We start from the raw sequence: 19,134 nt of genomic DNA, 5'->3' as shown, positions 1-19,134 counted from the left end.
AGGTCACAATATTATTAATATATAATATTAGAATCAGTCAAAAAATGTTACAAATGAAAGAATAAGGTGGTCCTAAAAACATATCTCAGGGTTTTTGTTTTGTTTTTTTAAAAAGATGAAAAGGTCCAGACAAAAACAACTACGGGGTGCAGTGCTCATCTCACTTTCAGGCTGAGGGAGCTGGCACTTGTCCAGACAGTTTTCCGGCTCATGTGGCCAGCATGACTAAACCGCTTCTGGCGCAACAGAACACTGTGATGGAAGCCAGAGGGCAAGGAAACATCATTTACCTTCCTGCCACAGCGGTACCTATTTAACTGGCGTGCTTTCCAACTGCTAGGTTGGCGGAAGCTGGAACAGAGCAACGGGATCTCACCCCGTCAGGCAGATTTGAACTGCCGACCTTCCGATTGGCAAGCGCAGGAGGCTCATTGGTTTAGACCACAGCGCCACCCGCGTCCCTACAATATCTCAGGTAAGGAGCATATGACGAGAACTAAACAATGAAAGTGCCAGATATAGCTCTGCAGGAAAAGAATTCTAGTTTGGGGGCCGTCACACACACAAACCACACTTCTGAGGCCCTCCCCGCCACTCTCAACACCTGAGAAGGTCTGTAGGGAAGGAGGTGATCTTTCAGATTTCTTGGGTCAGGTTTGTCACTCAAACCATTGCACCATCTCCCTGTTCTCTCTCTCTCACACACACACACACTTTTCTTGATCCCCACCTGGCATTGAGCTGTTCCTGAGTGGCCTGGATGCTGTCCTTGTTCCTGTGGTCAGTTCCCAGAAGCCGGCTCGCAATCTCATTCACCGCTGCAATGCGGGAGGCCAGATTATTCATCTCTGGCTCCAGAGTCTCAAACCTGAGACAACAAGGACCGAACGAGAAGTGAGCGAGAGATTGGATTAATTTATTAATTAACTGCATTTACATTTCATCTTCTCCCCACCCCCAGCTCTGCCCAAGGATGGTCAAGGCAGAGTACATGGTGACCACACCCATTTTATCCTCATAACAACCCTTTGAGGTAGGCTAGCCCGAGAGACAAGAGCAACCTGGCGCAAGGTCACCCAATAAGCTTCAGGGACAAGTAGGGCTCTGAACATGGGTCTCCACTCTCTCACGACCACAGAATACGTTTAAAGTGCTACTTTTATCATTTTAACCATCATGGGGGAATCCTGGGAACTGTAGTCAGTTAAAGATGCTGGGAACTCTGTGAGGTCAGAACCCTTAACAAACTACGGTCCTCGGGATTCTCAATGTCGCCTAAAATGGTGTAACAGTGCTTAAAATGGATGGAGTCACATATGACACAATACATAATGCTGTGATGTCATATAGCACTGTGATGTCATGTATGATGTCAGGTGTCAGACAGTTGGCCGTGATTTGGGACACAGGGATTTGGGAAACAGGGACTCATGCTGGATCTACTTAAACCCATGGACTGGATATTCCCTAGGCCTGCCAGAGTTTAACTGCAAACAATATGAAGTATTTACTTTGAAGAACCCACCCACCGACCCTCCGCTCCTGGGCTATAAGGGGGAACAAGGTGGCTGCTGCTTGAACCTACTCACTCACCTTTGCTGAACCACTTCAAGGTCTTCCAACTTCTCAGGGACATCCATCGTTTCAATCCAGTACTCCCTCTCGCCAATCCAGAGCCCGCACGCATCTGCCTCGCTGAACATCTTGTAAAGGTTGAGAGCATCCTGCAGGGCTTGCTTGCGATGCTCGGAGAGAGCAACCAGTTCCTCATAGCGCTGCTCCAGCGCAGGGAGCCGCCCATCCACCTCGGGGGCATGGGCAAAGGCAGGGGGCAGGCTCCGGGCCTGCTCATGGAGGGCGTCGAGGGCAGGGCGGTGGTTGTGGATCTCCTCCTCCACATCCTTGTGCTTCTTCACCAGGCTCTGTGTGGAGTACTCGTCATGGCCCACCTCGGAGCTGGACACCAAGCGGAGTGCATCCAGCAACCAGGCCTCCATGTCGTTGGCGTCCGCCTGGAACTGGTAGAGATTGGAGGCCTGGAGAAGGCGCTGCTCCCGCTCTCGGGACAGCGCCTCCAGCTGATCCCATTGCTCCTCGATTTCCCGGATCCGTTCGGCCACCTCGGCAGCCCCAAAGTGGCCCTCGGCAACCAGCTGGCGGCCTTCGGCTATGCTCTGCTGCAGCGGGCCAGCACGGCCGCTCATCTCGTCACGGAAGGCGTTATGCTTGCTGGTCAGGCGCAGCGCACTCGTCAGGTCCTTGCCGAAGTCGCCTGACGACAGGATCTGGCTCTGCTCCCGGATCCAGGCCTCCTCCTCACCCATGTCCCAGAAGAACTTCCAAAGGCGGCGAGACTCTTCCAGTTTGGCACGCCTTTGTGCTGCCAATGCCACCAGCTCCCGATAGCACCGGTCCAGCGTTGCCACGCGCTCTTGGACAAGGTGGGGGTCACAGGGCTTGTAAGCTGCAAGCAGGAAAACCGAAATGAGGAGCCGCATTCCTGTCAAGTTTCGCAAAATCCACAGCAGAGAGTGACGCTCCCTACTTGGGCTTTGACCTGCTCCCTACACCTACCACTTTACCCACAATAAAGGGATGGTAATTTGTCACACTGATCATTTTAGCAAATCCCATGTTGCACAGAGAATCCTACAACTGCTGTGGAAGTCTCAGGGAACAGCAAGAAGGATAGGAAAGGGGGGGGGAATTGGGAGATAAGGTTTTGAAATGGGGATCCAAGGGCACTCCCACTCTGCTCCCCCCCCCCATTCATACTTCCTTCTCAAGCTCCCGAGGCTCTTACCTTCCCCAGGGGTGGCAAAGCGCTGGGCAGCGGCACTGATGGCTTTCACCCGTTCGGCCTGGACGGAGATGTCGGCCTCCACCAGAGCGTGGATCTGCAGCAGGTCCTCCACGCCATGCAGGTGTTTCCCAAAGTCCTGAGACTGAAGGCGGCCCTGTGAGGAAAGACAGCACAGGATGAGGGAGACTTGACGCCTGGCCTCATCTCAACCACCCTGCTTGGGGACACAGTAGAAGAGACAAAGGGGGTCCCTAGGCAAAGCTGCCCTTCCTTCTCCCCACTAGGGTCTTCCAGGGCAGGTGAGTCCCTAAACATGAAGCTCCCTCACTTCTCTTTCTCGGCCAATAGAAATAAAGCATAACCTGTGAATTCATAAGATCAGAATTGGAAAGGACCTCAGCAGTCATTGACTCCAGGACAATTTACTACGCTGCCCTAGACAGGGCCCAAATGCAACACTCCTGTTGGCTTCAGAGGTTTCTGCATCTGGTAGTGATAGGAACCCTGGAAGCTGCTTCACACCAAATCAGACCCATTGGTCCATCTAGCTATGTGTTGTATACACTGACTGGCAGCAACTCTCCAGAGATTCAGGCAGGGTTCTCTTCTAGCTCTACCTGGAGATGCTGGGGGTTGGAGCTGGGATCCTTTGTGTGCAGGGCAGGTGGTCTCCCATGGAACTATGGCCCCTTCCCCTATTCTGATGCAAGACATAGCACTGGACACGACCTCAAAGGTGGCTTAGTCCAACACACACACCCCTCCAATGCAGGAAATGCGCTCTCAAGCATCACCCCTCTTGTCCATTACAGCCTCGCCAGCTACCTTCATCTCTTCCAGCCAATCCATGAGGTAGGCCAAGTCCTGGAACATCTTCTGCAGCTCGAAATGGAGCATCAGGCGCTCCCGGCGGGCAGCCACCAGCTCGCGTAAGTAGTCCCAAAGCCTCGCCACGTTGTTCTTGCGCGCCAACACCCGCTTGATGTCGTGGTAGCCCTCCGCCTCCAGCTCGGCTGCCACCGCGTTCACAGCTGCCACACGCTCACTGTATGCCACGATGTCCGTCTCGATGGCTTCGTGTTTCCGCACCGCGGCCTCCACCGCCGAAATGTCCAAGCCAAAGTTATCCTGCAGATTGTGGAGCAGGAGAGAAAGAATCTCATTCTTCAGGATGCTGGGGTAAGGTTGTTTTCCCCCACCCCACGCCGCTCTCCCAGATCAGACAGAGAGAGACAGACACTTCAAGTTCAGAAAAGTGCCACCAAAATGATCGAGGGGGTGGAGTGATTCCCTTAAATGCATGGCATGGAGAAAGTGAATAGAGTACGTTTTTCCTCTAATTATTATTGTTATTAGTAAATTATAATAATATAAAATATAATATAATATAAAAACACACTAAAATATGAGACATTTCAAACTTCCCTATACAGGGCTGCCTTCAGATGTCTTCAAAAAGTCAGGAGATAGTGGTTTATATCCTTAACATCTGATGGGAGGGCACTCCACAGGGCAGGTGCAACTACCGAGAAGGCCCTCTGGCTGGTTCTCTGTAGCTTCACTTCAGAGTGAGGGAACTGCCAGAAGGCCCTTGGAGGCCGGGCTGAACGATGGGGGTGGAGACGCTCTTTCAGGTATGCAGAACCAAAGGGCTTTAAAGGTCAACACCAACACTTTGAATTGTGCTCGGAATCCTACTGGGAGCCAATGTAGATCCTTTAGCTGGGTCTGGGAAGCTGCTCCCAGTCACCAGTCTGGCAGCCGCATTCCGGATTAACCGTAGTTTCCAAGCCACCTTCAAAGGTCCCAATGAAGCTGAATGCAGTTCCCAAGATTCTTTGGGGGGCGTCATATGCTTTAAATGTGCATTGGATGTTGCTTTAAATGTATGGTGTGGATCTGCCCCTAGACACAACCTAAATGCTCCTCCTCCTCCTTTCACTGACCTGGGAGACGAGGCGCTGGTTCTCACTCAGCCAGGTCTCACGCATGGCTGCCTTGCGGTCGAAGCGTGCTGCCAGCTGCTCCAGCTTCTCCTGCCGAATCAGCTCATTGCGCAGCGCCAGCTCTCTCTCATGCTCCGCTTTCTCCAGCCGCTCCCAGCCCTGTGGAGGAGGAAAGAAGTCATGGAGACAAACATTTCCAAAACAAGTGTTTTAATTTCTTTAAATGGAGAAGGGATTCAGTTTGTTTTGAAGCTTTGGCTGCAGAATTTTCAAGGCATTCTGCACATGCTCAGAAGCAATGTCACTGCCCCACAGTGCTCAATTGGAAATGAGTTCATGAGCTGATCCTTGATTAAAATCAAATCCGGATTCCAGGAAATTGCCCAAATGAATGGACTTGCCTATTAATCATTAATCGTTGTTAGCTGACGGCTTCTATTTGGAATCGACAAATACCAGCTGAACCTGGGCATAACTATTTGTTTGCTTCATCGTATAATGTGTTTCCAGCCTGCATTTCTTTAAAATCAAGGTGGTTCTAGTAGACTCAGAGACAGATGCACCAAATACAACACACATATTGGTAAGCACTAGGCCTCCGCTACCCAGGAACACCAAGTGTGCTTCCTTGGGCAAATGGACAAGTCCTAAGTAACACCGCCCTCCCAACCCCACAGTTCTGCAGAGGAAGTTCAGTGGTGGAGACCAGTGTCAATAACCCTGGCAATATGAACAAGCTGCTGGACTCAGTCTAAGGCAGTGTCCTAAGTTCCAGTGGTGGGAGCACAACTTAGAGCACATGCTATGCATGCAGAATGTCCCAGGCCCAACCCCTGACCAGTCAGCACAGGGACCCAGAAAGTGGCCTTGTACCATAACAGCCCAGTTGCGCCATCAAGTTCAGTAGTATCAGTGGCTCTCTGACCCCCAGTGTTCCACCACCAATCCCTTGGCTCTGAGCCTTCTTCCTCTGGGGTTTCCCTTGGGGGTTCCCTGGCTGCAGCCTCCCACCGCTCCTCTTCGTCCAGCCAGTCCATGGCACTCACCTTGTTGATGTCAGAGATGAGCCTCCCCTCTCGTGGCGTGTAAACCTTTTGGTTATTGGCTCTCATCTTGCTCTGGATGGTGAAAAGCAGAACTTCAAGATTCCCTTTCTCTGTAAACCTGGGAGAAGGATAATGCATGCAGAGGAGGTGGGCAGAGGGAGAAAGGAGAACAGCAAGCCAGGTTTAGGAGCAAGAATGCACATTTCAAAACTACTTTGCATGAGGCCCCTTTCTCACTGCTAAGAGCATGCAGGAGTTTTCAGGAGACTTTGTAAGTCAGAGAATTCCACTGGAAATCTGAGCAGAAATTTCAACAGTTTATCTGGAAATCGCACACAAATGGCATTTGCTATCATTGTTTTCTTAGTCTGCAAATGTTACATTACAGTACACTATTTTCTGCATTGCTTTTGACGTTTCCCTTCCCTCGAAATTAATCACGCAATCAATTACGTTAGCTTCGGCATTAGCAAATAGTGAGATGAACAGTGTCGGTTTTAACAGAAGCCGAACTGCAACAGAACAGCAACAGCTGTGGTGAACATGGGATGGAAATCACTGCCTCCTGACATCCCTACAGAAGACGGACACACATTCTTCCAGAACCCACAATAGCACATGTTTTCCCAGCACTGTGGTGGAGGGGCTATGCAGGGCAAGCAGCTCTGGGACTTTATTTAGAGGTGAAGTGATGACACCATCTGTTGGAACACCACAGTAATTGATGGAACTTCCTTCTTCAGGCAAGTACATGGGTCTTTCAAGTTTGTTTGTGATAGCACAGAGCAGCAACAGGGAACCTCCAACCCATGGTTGAATTTAGGCTCACCAGATCACCCCATCTGGCCCATGAGGCCATTCTTGGCCAGCCACACACCACCTGTCACTCACCTGATGTCACAGGACACTTGATGCGAGACAGGTAAAGCTGGGGTTGCCCAGGAGCAACTGGGAGTTCATGGTTTAAGAGTGTGCCCTGTTCCTTTGTATTTAATTTAATTTGAATTTGGCACCAAATTTAAGACCCACACTTTTGAGGTGAGATCGATTATCTCCTGTGAAATGCAAAGGATTAGCCAGCTTCTGATCTGGCGCACTGGATGAAAGTGGTCCCCTACTCCTGGCATAGATAAAGTTAGAGAATGAGGAAATATAACCAAGCAGAGGCAGGATATTGTATTCCCATCCCCCAGGGGCGAAAGAAGGCGTCATGACACCCGGGGTCGGGCCGTTGCTACGTAGGGCACATGTGTGGCGTCGCTACGTACGACACATGCACCGTACGTAGCGACACCGTGCAGGCGCTGTACATAGCGGTTTGCGCCGGCGGTGCTCCAGCGCCGTACAGATGGTGCCAGGATCCCTCCGTCACCACTTACAGCCCCAAATGGAGGATCCTCTACATGTGGCTGTAGCAGCGACAAAGGGATGCCACTGCTGTCCGTACGGCGCTTGAGCGGCACTGGCAGCAAAACGCTATGTAGAGAGCACGTGCGGCGGCGTTACATACAGTGCATGCGTGCGACGCTGCACATGCACTGTACATAACTGTTTGCCACCAGCGCCGGGATCCTCTGCTTGTGGCTGCAGCTGTGAACGGAGGACCCTCCACATGCAGCTGCATGATGGCTGCTCGTGCCGCTGTGAGCCCCCGCGGGGTGCCTTCTTGTCACTCCCCCAGACATGGCACCCGGGTCGCAACACCGGCACCCCCCCCCCGTTGCAACACCACTGCCCCCCCTTGATGGGGTTCCTATTTCAGGCTAGCAGTTGAAAAAGCGGTAACACTTTTTTGAAAGATTGTTCACTTTCCTAATTAGAAGCTAAAGGTAGTATTTCACCTGGCTAAAAATCTTTTGTTAATGTTCAATGATTTTTACTTATTCTGTTCTATGACTGCCAGCTAATCCTAACAAATTGGGCACTGTGCTGTAAATTGAAGCTCTTGCGGGATGGAAGCTTGTGTGTGTGTGTGTGTGTGTGTGCGCCTGCACTTTGGGCTCTTCTTGTGGGCTTGGCTAGGGTGGCTGCCATGATGAGCTCTTGCACTTCAATCATTAGCTGCAGGAGCCTTTTGCAGCCCCAAGGGCCACCTTCCCCCTGGGCAGGCTTCCAGGGCCCACATGCCAGTGGAAGGTGGGGCCATGGGTGGAGCAGCAGGTGCGACTCCTGCCTTTGTAGAGTTTGCAAAGCCACAGACAAGTCACAGGTTTCTACACACACACACACACACACACACACACACACACCTCCTTCCTCCATTACGACAAGCAAGAAATATTACCCCAATTCAAGGACATATTGCATCCAGGCAAAATGCACTTGGGAAGGATGCAGGTCAGCAAGCAAGAAGCAGAATTGGTCAGAGAAGTTAACTCTTTATCCAAAGAAATGGCATTCAACTCAGCAACACTACCCAGCAAGTCTTGCCCCTATAGAGCAGTTGCCAGGACTGACAGTCCCCACCTTCAACCCCCTCTAAGAATCCTCCTCTGTTGGATGTTTCCCAAGCAGTCTCAAACTGCATCTGGGAACCTGTAATCTCTGTTCTGCTCTATGCATCATCCTGCATGTCCTTGGAGACCCGGGGGGGGGGCAGGGGCAGGAGGTAGGGAAGCTTGTTGCAGTCGGAGAGACAGACTCCTGGGATTCTTCTGCAGCCTCTTGTTGCCCGCCCCTCCTCTGCTTCAGCCTCTGAGTCTGAACTCCTCCTTGTCACAGGCTCTCCTTGCTCACTAAATCCCGTTGCCTCTTCAGCATCCAACAACTCCCCCGACTGGGGTGTGGCCTGGGAAGAATTCTGAGAGCCTGGCGGACCACATCTGTCGCCCTGTGCCTGAGGCACCCTACCTGTGATTTACCATGACCCCACTGAATATCTTCTTCTTCCTCCTCACTCACAAAGACCAGAACTTACTTGGGGGGTTTCTCCACAGTGCGGTAGGTGTTGAAGGCCTGCAGCTGGTTCTGCACTCCACTCAGACAGTTGGCCAGCTTCCGGTCGTTCAATGTCAAGATGGTCTGCTCAATCCATTGCAGAAGGTCAGAAGCCAGCGTCTCGTACTTCTCTATCAGCTTGTCGGCCTCGATGGCATGGTCCAAGACCTGTTGCGGGAACCTGCATCACTCAGACACCCTGGGAAGGTGGCTGGTGGCCAAAAGACCCGCAACCCTTCTTTGAAGCATGTTGGTCTAGACTTGCCTCACCTGCAATGGCTGCCTAATTTGCATCCTGGCCCAATCTGAAGTGCCGGCGGTTTTTGCTTACGTTACCTCTGGGTGCTACAAGCACCTTTCGGAAACGGTGACTAATGCTGCCTTCTTTGACCCAGCCTTTCTTGAGGGAGAATATGGGCAAGGGTGAATGTTTGAGCATGCCCAGACCTGGTGCTGTTTGGCTTTCCAATTTGTTTCATTCTTTTTAAATTTTATAATCCACTTTGGGAGTCGTCGGGCCAGAAAAGTGGGATTACATAATCCAATCTGATCTAAACCCGGCTCTCTTGCAGACCAGCTGCTCCAAACAGTCCCAAAATGGATAAAACGATCTTATCTTGCCTATAACTCAGCTCCCTATAGCTCAGCTGTGGCCCAGACCTGCCCTGGATAGATGGCAAAGCTGAGTTTTGAGACAGAGCAAACCACATGGCAGGGTACGGAAGGGGACCAGAGATGTGGGACTGTGTGTCCCTCTAGATGTTGCTAGACTACAACTTCCACCATCCCTGAACATTGGCTGCAGGTCCAACAACATCTGGAGGGCCACAGAATAGACATTCCTAGTATAAGATCTGGAGTTGTGCTTTTAAAAGCACCTAAAATATCCTTTTAATATTCTGCATTGTTTCCCGCCCAATCATCCCACCCTGAGGAAGAGTTTGGTGAAGACTGAAAGCTTTTTCTGCACTTAAGACTCATAGAATTTTAGAATTGGAAGAATAGTAGAATTTTAGAGTTGGAAGGGACCCTGAGGACCATCTAGTAAAGTTCAACCCCCTGCAATGCAGGAATATGAAGCTGTACCACATAGGAAAGACCTATATGGGAAAGACCCTGATGTTGGGAAAGATTGAGGGCACTAGGAGAAGGGGACGACAGAGAACAAGATGGTTGGACAGTGTTCTTGAAGCTATGAACATGAGTTTGACCAAACTGCGGGAGGCAGTGCAAGACAGGAGTGCCTGGCGTGCTATGGTCCATGGGGTCACGAAGAGTCGGACACGACTAAACGACTAAACAACCATATAGGTGTTGAACCTGCAACCCTGGCGTTATCAGCACCACGCCCTAACCAAGTGAGCTACCTCCTGCACACAGGCTGTCCCAGCAAAATATACCACCCATCTCCTCAAATGCCTGCCCTTCTTCCTGCAATCCTGGTGGCATTGGAATCCAAGTGCATTTCGGCTCCCAGCACTCCCCAGCTCCCACCACAGCCCTCTTCATGGTACCTTCCCAATCCGTTTCCCTTCCACGGCTAAGGCTTTCATCTTGGAGAAGTAGTGGTAGTAAGTGGCCACATAGGTGATGATGGACTTCTCATCAGGCTGGTCCACATTCACATCTAGGGAGAAACGGAAGAATAAGGAGGAGCAAGAGAAACAGGACAAAGAACGGCTCTGTTTTCAGATGGTCACCACCTTTAGTTTGTTCAGTGTCACTAGAGGCGCAGGAAGCTAGAGGTGCCTTTTACAATGGTTGGCTGGCATGGCAGCTGCAACTAATTTCTGGACCAGGAAAGCTTGATTGCAGTAGTGCAGCCACTGATAACTTTAATACTGGATTACTGCAATGTTCTCTCTGTGGGGCTTCCCCTGGGCTTTGTCTGGAAACTGCAGTTAGCGCATGAAATCCAGTCAGCGTATAATACCCCAGCTCAGAAATCTGTACTCGCTGCTGATTTTTCGTGGTCCAAGTTCAAGGTGCAACTGTTAATATATAAAGCCCTTGGGACCAGTTTAACTCCTATGCGCCCACTAAACCACTTTCCTATGCAGAAATAGCACTTTTACGAGTTCATTCTGCACTCGTAAGGAACCAATTCTAGACTGTGGCAGTTCCTACACCCTGGAACTCCCTGCCCATTGACATATACAAGCTGGCATGTGTTATAAGTTGCTATTTTAACTGCTGGTTTAAATTCTGTTTTGCCAGTTTTAAATTCTGCTTTTAATTTTCACTTTTACTGGTAATATATATATATATATATATATATATATATATATATATATATATATTGCAAACCACTTAGGAGGTTTCATTTACAGTATTTTTTAAAAATACACAAACAAACAAACAAACAAACATGTGGCCAAGCCAACAGAGACAAACGGGAACAGAGATCCAGGTGTCCTCCCAGCTGAGCTCACCTTCGGGATCTAAAAGCTTGGTGAGGCCCAGTTCCTTTTCGGCAATGTTGAAGGCATTCTGGAGGTTGTAGTGTGCGTTGCATTTCTTCAAGGTGTCGATGTCTATCAGGTCTGGCCTGATGAGGACACCAAAGTAAGCATAAGAACATAGAACAGCCTGCTAGATCAGCGATACTTGCTCGCAGAATCACTACTTCATGACAAGGCCAGTGGCCCATCTAGTGCAGGACCCTGTTCTCACAGTGGCCAGCCAACGGGAAGCCCACAAGCAGGACCTGAGCGCAGCAGCACTCTCCTCACTTGTGATTCCCAGCAACTAGCATTCAGAGGAGTATTGCCTCCAACAATGGAGCTGGAACATACCCTTTGTGGCTGGTAGCCATTGATACCCTTCCCCAAAGCATACAAGAATGAGCGAGCTGCTACCAAGCCATGACAGGCCCCAACCAACCTTCACTGACCTGTGTTTGTGGACAATTGCGTTGAAAGCCAGGCCATCCCTCCAGCTGGTGGTGAAGTTGTGGACGTTCACATTTGGGTACCTATAAACACACAGGGGGGGGGCAGGGAATAGGCTTGTTTTTTTTTTGCTTTGTTTCGCGTTCTTGAACCCAGCCCTCCCTCGAACGTTCGAGACAGGTCACTACAACTGAAATGTATATTTCCCGTACTGGGTTCTTGAAACATCCAAGTGTAGTAATATTAAACCTTGGTTGTGTCACATCTAGCTGAGCTGGATTTAGCCTCAGAGGCAGCCAGCTCCTAACCTCAAGCCCAAACAGGGAAGGGGAAACCCCTGGCTCACAGTCCCCCACTTATTCCCTTACCCAGCTGTTTTCATCTGACACCAAAGCAGCAAGGCATCCTTGGCGGATTTCTTCTCCTTGTTATCCTCTGTCTCCACACTGATATCCTGGATCTGCAGAAGAAGGCAGAATAACAATATCTCAGTTCTCCTTTCACTATTGGAGGCAGAATGCGTATACAGGGGTACCTCAGGTTAGAAACACTTCAGGTTACAGACTCCGCTAACCCAGAAGTAGTACCTCGGGGTAAGAACTTTGCTTCAGGATGAGAACAGAAATGGTGTACTGGCGGCACGGCGGCAGCGGGGGGCCCCATTAGCTAAAGTGGTATCTCAGGTTAAGAACAGCTTCAGGTTAAGAACGGATCTCCAGAACGAATTAAGTTCGTAACCAGAGGTACCACTGTAAATATCATTTGCTGGGAGTCACCAATGGGAAGAGTGTGCTTGCACGTGGGCTTCCCATTTGGGCTTATGGTTGGCAACTATGAGAACAGGATGTTGGACTAAAAGGGCCTTTGGCCTGATCCACCAGGGGTTTTCCTATAATTAATCAGAGCTGAGGATGACCAGAGCTGCATTTATACATGTTACATATATTCAAACTGTGGTTTAAAAAAATAAAAAATAAAACCTGTGCCAAACCAATCCAAATTCTGCACCAAAAGGTAATTCTGCAACCTGTGTGACTTATGCAAATTAAGGAACGCTGTACACGTCTCTTACTTTGCACAGTAGGCCTGAAACTTGTGCGCAATTCACTTACAAGATTGCATCCTTGCATGCTTCATCGATAAATAAATAAATATGAAGGGAGCAGGAGAGCAAAGGAAAACTGTCAAAAGCGGCTGTGCAAGATCTCACAAGAGACTCCAGAGCCCAGAAAGGCAAGAGGGCTTTAAAAATTCTTTCCAAGCTGGGTTTTCCTGCTTCAGGAAGGAAAGCCCTCTGCCTTGCTTACTGTGTTCTGGAAGGTCCTATGAGGCTCTTGCCGCGCAGCAAGCCAGTTTGGACAGACCCCCAGAACATAACTCCTGTATAAGTTTCAGGCCTATTGCAGAATTTGGCTTTTTTGCTAGCTGCTAGGCAGAATGGGAGAACAAGACCGATGCCCCTTCTGCTGCCTGCCAACTGCTGAAATTATTATTTAGCTGTTTTTCTGCACACATGCTTCTAAGATAGTATTTGAAGCCATGAGGGCTAGAAACCTGCTCCCCATCCCCTTTCGAGAAGAAGGCGGAGGAGCTGAAGAAGTGGAATTCTGCATCTCTACTACAACAACCTGCTCTTTTTCTGCACTTCCATGGATAGGCAGTATATGGGTCACTCTAGTTGCAGGGAATGGACAGCAGAAGAGAGGGGTCCTTCTTGAGGCTGACATTTCGGGGAGCCAGTCAAGGGGAAATCAAGGAAAGTTCCTTAAGGGAAAGGGGAAAAGGCATAACTCAGGTTGTACCTGGAAGCGGAGAATGATGGTCCATATGAGGCCCAGGGTCAATCGGTGGTTGCCGTCAACAATATCGTGTGAGCCCATATTCTCCAGGTGGACACGCTGCTCCTTTAAGAACTGGAGGGCCTTGTCCACGTTCTCCAGGCAGTGTATGCGCATCCGGCCCTTGGTCGGCTTCGGCTAACAAAAGCAGGGTGAGAGGAGAAAGAGAGAGATTTTAACCGGTAACTCTGCCAGGGGATGAGTGTAGTACCCATGAGCTGGTGCAGAGTGCTTTTCCTCTGCTACCAAGCACAACTAGGGTACTGTTTCTAATCCCAAGGATGCAAGACCACACTCACACCAAACATTTAAAGCAGCACACCATCACTTTAAAGAGTTGTGGCTTCCCCCACAGGATTCTGGGAGCTGTAGTTTGTTAAAGGTACAGAGAGTTGCCAGGAGGCCCCTATTCCCCACATGGAGCTACAATTCCCTAATTTCCCTGGAATCCGGGATTGATTGTTAAACCACTCTGGCAATTGTAGGTCTGTGAGGAAGGGCTGCCAGAGAACCCAGGAGAGATGCTGCCAGTCAGTGTGGACAATGCTGAGCTAGAAAGTTCACCCGTCAGACAGCTTCCTGTGTTCCTAAGGTCTTTCCCAGTGCTACATGGAGATGCCAGGGATGGAGCCAATGAGTTTTTGCATGCAGCTTTTGCATGCAGAACAGGTGCTCAGCCAGTGGTGGTGTTGGAGGTTAGAGTGTTGGGCTATGGTTTAGGAGAGTAGGGAGCAAATCCATGCTCAGCCACGGAGCTCATTTGGTGACCTTGTGAAAATCATTGCCTTTCATTCTCAACTATCTTTCAGGGTTGGTGTGGGGATGAAATGAGGAGAACCACACACATCGCCTTGAGCTCCCTGGAGCAAAAGGCGGAATATAAATGCAATGGATAAAATAAATAGGGCCAGGGCCACCCAGTCAGTCACAGAGACCTGTCTTTCTTTCATGTTCATTAGCTCATGCCAGCTGGGATACCGTAGCTCGTGTCAAGGTTGCAGGTTCGATTCCTGTATAGGACAGCTTCATATTCCTGCATTGCAGGGGGGTCAGACTAGATGATCCGCAGGGTCCCTTCCAGCTCTACAGTTCTATGATTCATTAGGCACCAAATGTGAGATGTTTTAGATGCCAGTCTGTTTGTTTTTTTAACTTATTGCTTTATTTAAAAAACAAGAAAAAACTAACCAGCTTTTAGTAGCTCACTTATTATTTGATCTGCCACTTTTATCTATTTGATTGTTTTCATTCTAGTTTACTCTTTAGCACATATACTGCAATCCTGTAATGGAAGGTGGGGCAAAAAGGATACTTTAAAATAGTTAGCTAGCGACTGTGTATGCAAGAGAAGGTGCACCTCCCTTAGCCAGGATGCTGCTGGCATGTACCAACCCACCGCCTCCGCCTCCTCTTGGAAAGTCCTCCTTGTTCCTTGCAACCCAGTCAGGTGCTTCCACCACCACCCCTCCCAGCATGCTTCTGAGTATACCTGGCGCAAAGACACCAGGGTTGCACCTGCCAGGGAGCCGGTTGGACTGGCACCGGAGCTGCCTTCCTACACGACATTCCCAGACAAGAGTTGCCCGAGGAGTCGCCGAGGTTCAAAACCCCTGAAGGAGGGGCAGAGAAAATGCCCTGCCTATGAGAAGAATGTCCTCTCCTTTTGCAAAGCAAACCTCCTGCCCTTAAAGAGGCTGTTGCCTGGGCGGGTGGAGTCTGAGGGGAGAAAATGACAGCGCAGGCCTTGAGGATGGGAAGAGGAGCGGAGGTTGGGACATGAAAGGGAGGCTCACTGGTGCCATTTAAGAACTTTGCTTTTCATCTCGCGCCCCTTCTATTTCTCCCGTCCCCAAGGGTCATTTTTGGATGCAATGCACTGCTGATTTCTCTCCGATTAGATCAGGATTATGCCTTTCATGGACTAAAATGCATTCATTGGTCCTCTGCTGATATTGAAATCTTTCCAAGCACGACTGGCGCCAAGGGAGGGGAAACCCACTGGGCCCTACAGAGCTTGCTTACTGGACAACGACTCCCTGACCACTGCCAACGCCTTCTCATCCCTCCTGCAGCCTCTCAGGTATCGTTAGGCCACCGTCCTCTCGCCCACTGCAGCAATCTAAGCACTTCACTTTCAGGATACTCAGTGCCACCACTATCCTTTCAGTGTGGTGTAGTGGTTAGAGTGCCGGACTAGGACCTGGGAGAGAGACCAAGGTTCAACTCCCCACGCACTCAGCCATGAAGCTCACTGGCTGACTTTGGGCCGGTCAGTCTCTTAGACTAACCCACCTCACAGGGTTGTTGTGAAGATAAAATGGGGAGGAAGAGAACCGTGTACACCACCCCTTGAGTTCCTTGGAGGGCCCAATGCTGGCAGCAGACTCTCCCAAGTCCTTTCTAGCCATAACTGGAGATCCAGGGAATTGAACCAGGGCCTATTTGCTTGGAAAGCAGGCGCTCTGCCACTGAGCTGTGGCCCTTCAAAGCCTTGGTTAAACCTGCTTAGTTCCCATAATCCCTCAGACCTCCAGCATCTTCTAGCATGCTTTAGTGTCTCTCTGCTAATACTACCCAGGGAATTCAGCAGCCATAACAGAAGCACCTGCCAAGCTGCCAGGCAGGGACAGCCTAGCTGCCAGGCTGCTTGGAAACCGGAAAAACTGCCTCACTTAGGCTGGGAACGAGCTGTTTTCCTTTTGGCTGCGAGGGAGGCGAAGCGTGGAATTCTGGGAACAGGTGCTTGGCTCTCTATTCAGGGGTGGGTGGGGGCTGAGGTTGGCCTAGCCTGGAGAGGTTTAAGGAGACGTGGCAGAGACATGGGAACCAGTCATCACCAGGCTTTATCCCAACAGTCTGGAGAGATCTGTTCCCATACAGCAAGCCATTCAAAGGATCCCCTATTAATTCAACAAAATAATACATTTCTCTGAGACGGTGCAGCACAAATAATTTGCCACACCTGTGGGCATGCACAGTCACAACCACTGGGTGATGTCATTGTAGTTCACCACTTTGTGTGCGCATTGTAGACACGTGGTTTTAAGATCCTCGTCAGTAATGGGTGTCTTGAGCATGCGTAGGCAAACTAAGGCCCCGGGGGCCGGATCCGGCCCAATCGCCTTCTCAATCCGGCCCGCGGATGGTCGAGGAATCAGCGTGTTTTTACATGAGTAGAATGTGTCCTTTTATTTAAAATGCATCTCTGGGTTATTTGTGGCGCCTGCTTGGTGTTTTTACATGAGTAGAATGTGTGCTTTTATTTAAAATGCATCTCTGGGTTATTTGTAGGGCATAGGAATTCGTTCATTCCCCCCCCCCAAAAAAAAAATACAGTGCGGCCCCACAAGGCCTGAGGGACAGTGGACTGGCCCCCTGCTGAAAAAGTTTGCTGACCTGGTCTTGAGCACAGTATTTCTATGAGTTGGCATTTAGGAAATGGAAGTTTTTTTGGGCTATGAATCTGTATAATACACCTGAACTGAGTTTTCCAATAATTAACTGTATTTGAGGAAACGCCAAGGCATTCTGCGAAATTATTTATCCATTTTGTTTGACGCACACCAGCACAGCTGGAGGCTGCTATATTCATTTCTATTAAAGCATAAATCTTCTCTCAGCTAGATGTGCACACACAAACACAAAATTACAGTCAAGGCCTCAGAATAGGAGGAGCCTCTAAGTACAAAATGATGACTCCATGTCAACTTTTACACAATTAAAAAAAATAATGGGGAAAACAGACTCAGAAACAGATGTTCTCATACGTACGAATAATAATGGTGACAATGATTTTTCATATTGTGTTTATGAATCGGTGCAGAAATAACTAATTTATATCAAAATTTCATTAGGCTGGGTGCCCATAAGATGTCAGACAGCATCAATAGCAAGTGAGGTGTATTTTTAGGAAAAGTACAGACCACACTAGCCTTCTTACAAGATAAACATTTTAGTTAGGCCACATTCACACCATACTTTTAATGCATTGTGATACGACTTTAAACAGCCATGGCTTCTGGGAGTTAGTTTGTTAAGAGTGCTAGAAGTTGTTAAGAAAAACCCTATTCCATCCCCTCCCATCCTTCCACAGTGAGGACATAGGTTTCGGGGCGGGATTTGCTCATGGTGAGAGTTTGCCAAACGTGCCTTCTTCTTAGCATGTTTCTCCCTTTTGTCCTGAGTTTGAGCGCCTTCAAAGTCCATGGAACCTTTGGTAAAAGCTGTTCTCCAACTGGAGCGCTCGCACGCCAGTGTTTCCCAATTATAGGTTTTTATACTACATTTTTTTTAGATTAACCTTGAGGGAGTCTTTAAACCTCTTTTGTTGACCACCAAGGATTACGCTTTCCATTTTTAAGTTTGGAATAGAGTAGTCGCTAGAAGATGAAAATCAGGCATCCAAACAACATGATAATACCAGCAAAATGGCTGCTCTGAGAATGAGGAGCATCAATGCTTTGCATTCTTACTGCCAACTCACACACAAAATCACTGTCAGTGAAGGACAGGCAACCCCCTGGGGAGATGACACATTTTCACGCCTATTGTTGTAACTTAAAACGTGCTTGCAGAAATGTTGATATTCTCCTTGTTAAGTCATAAAAAAACAACCCTAATTTTATTTTTTAACCAGTACTGAATTTATTGCCTATCACCTTTCCTAGGAGGAAGCCAGTAAATAGATGAGTGGATAGAAAGTTTAGGAAACGAAGGGGAGGAACGGATGTAAAGTACTGGATTTGGCACGTTATTACTTTGTACTGCTGCTTCATTTTTGTTCTTTGAAAATATATCAATAAGCCCTTGAGAGGCACCATCTTTAAAAAGAACCCTGCCAAAGAACTTTTTCTTTGAATGAATCCATTGACACTTAATTTTTCTTACTGCAAGTTTGAGGTTTTGGTGCACTGTGTTGCTTCAGTTCTAGGAAGCTGGCCCCCAGCCCCAGCCTGTGACGCTACTGCTCTGACCACTCACCAATTGCTCCCCTGAGAGCACCTCCAGCAGGCGCAGCAACATCCGCCCATCTCGCAAGTCGCTGTACAAATCACTGATCCGGCACGTGACCCGAGCCAGGTGAGAGTTGACCCATTTGGTGAAGGTTTTCTTCTGCACGGCCTCTCGCTCATCTGCAAGATAAAGCATGTGATGCTCAGAGTAGGAGAGACTTCACTGCAGCCTTCATGAGAACTAGCTGCCCCAGGGCTCCTCACAACAGGCTGCTTCCAGAGTCTTCCTTCTCTACAATACAAACCCCTTCCCAGTAAAGAAGCTCATAACTTCAGTGCCCCTCTCCAAATCTGCCTTTTGCCTGCAAGCCCCCAGCAGCCATTGGATTAGCTGCTTCTGATGTCACAGAATGTCTGCAAAACATTCCATCTGCCCAAGAGGAAACTCTCAGCAACAGAATGTTGAAAAATGGAACCAAGAGAGCATCTGGAATGGAAGAACCAACAACCTGGGATACATGGTGGAGGATCAGTGGAATGCAGGTTGCTATTTTAAATGACAATGTTGGGCTGAAACTCCCCACAGATGTACCTAATTCTATTTGCAGGAGGGGACTGTAGCCTTTGCATGCTGAAGGTCCCTGGTTCAATCCCTTACACCACCAGTTAAAACAGTTGGGTTGGAGGTGAAATACCGTTCTCAGCCTGAGACCCTGTACAG

At 49.1% G+C, this 19,134-nt stretch overlaps 1 protein-coding gene across 2 annotated transcripts in view; it reads right to left on the bottom strand.

The window, feature by feature from the left end:
• The window catches only part of SPTBN2 (spectrin beta, non-erythrocytic 2), a 111,450-nt gene that overhangs the window by 27,229 nt on the left and 65,087 nt on the right, over window positions 1-19,134 (bottom strand). For both annotated transcript variants that reach the window (XM_088660108.1, XM_035099449.3), the window contains 13 exons: window positions 18,442-18,593; window positions 13,426-13,599; window positions 11,992-12,083; window positions 11,626-11,706; window positions 11,165-11,280; window positions 10,247-10,359; window positions 8,713-8,900; window positions 5,796-5,913; window positions 4,750-4,908; window positions 3,629-3,931; window positions 2,804-2,957; window positions 1,594-2,464; window positions 731-868 (listed from right to left, as the gene is read on the bottom strand). In XM_088660108.1, coding sequence (XP_088516234.1) covers window positions 731-868; window positions 1,594-2,464; window positions 2,804-2,957; window positions 3,629-3,931; window positions 4,750-4,908; window positions 5,796-5,913; window positions 8,713-8,900; window positions 10,247-10,359; window positions 11,165-11,280; window positions 11,626-11,706; window positions 11,992-12,083; window positions 13,426-13,599; window positions 18,442-18,593 — 2,659 coding nt within the window. The remainder of the gene's footprint in view (window positions 1-730; window positions 869-1,593; window positions 2,465-2,803; window positions 2,958-3,628; window positions 3,932-4,749; window positions 4,909-5,795; window positions 5,914-8,712; window positions 8,901-10,246; window positions 10,360-11,164; window positions 11,281-11,625; window positions 11,707-11,991; window positions 12,084-13,425; window positions 13,600-18,441; window positions 18,594-19,134) is intronic.

This window comes from Zootoca vivipara, chromosome 16, assembly GCF_965207765.1.
Source record: "Zootoca vivipara chromosome 16, rZooViv2.hap1.1, whole genome shotgun sequence".
Taxonomy (NCBI): Eukaryota; Metazoa; Chordata; class Lepidosauria; order Squamata; family Lacertidae; genus Zootoca; species Zootoca vivipara.
Note: the sequence above shows the minus strand (reverse complement) of the source record. Positions and strands in the feature narration are given on the sequence as shown.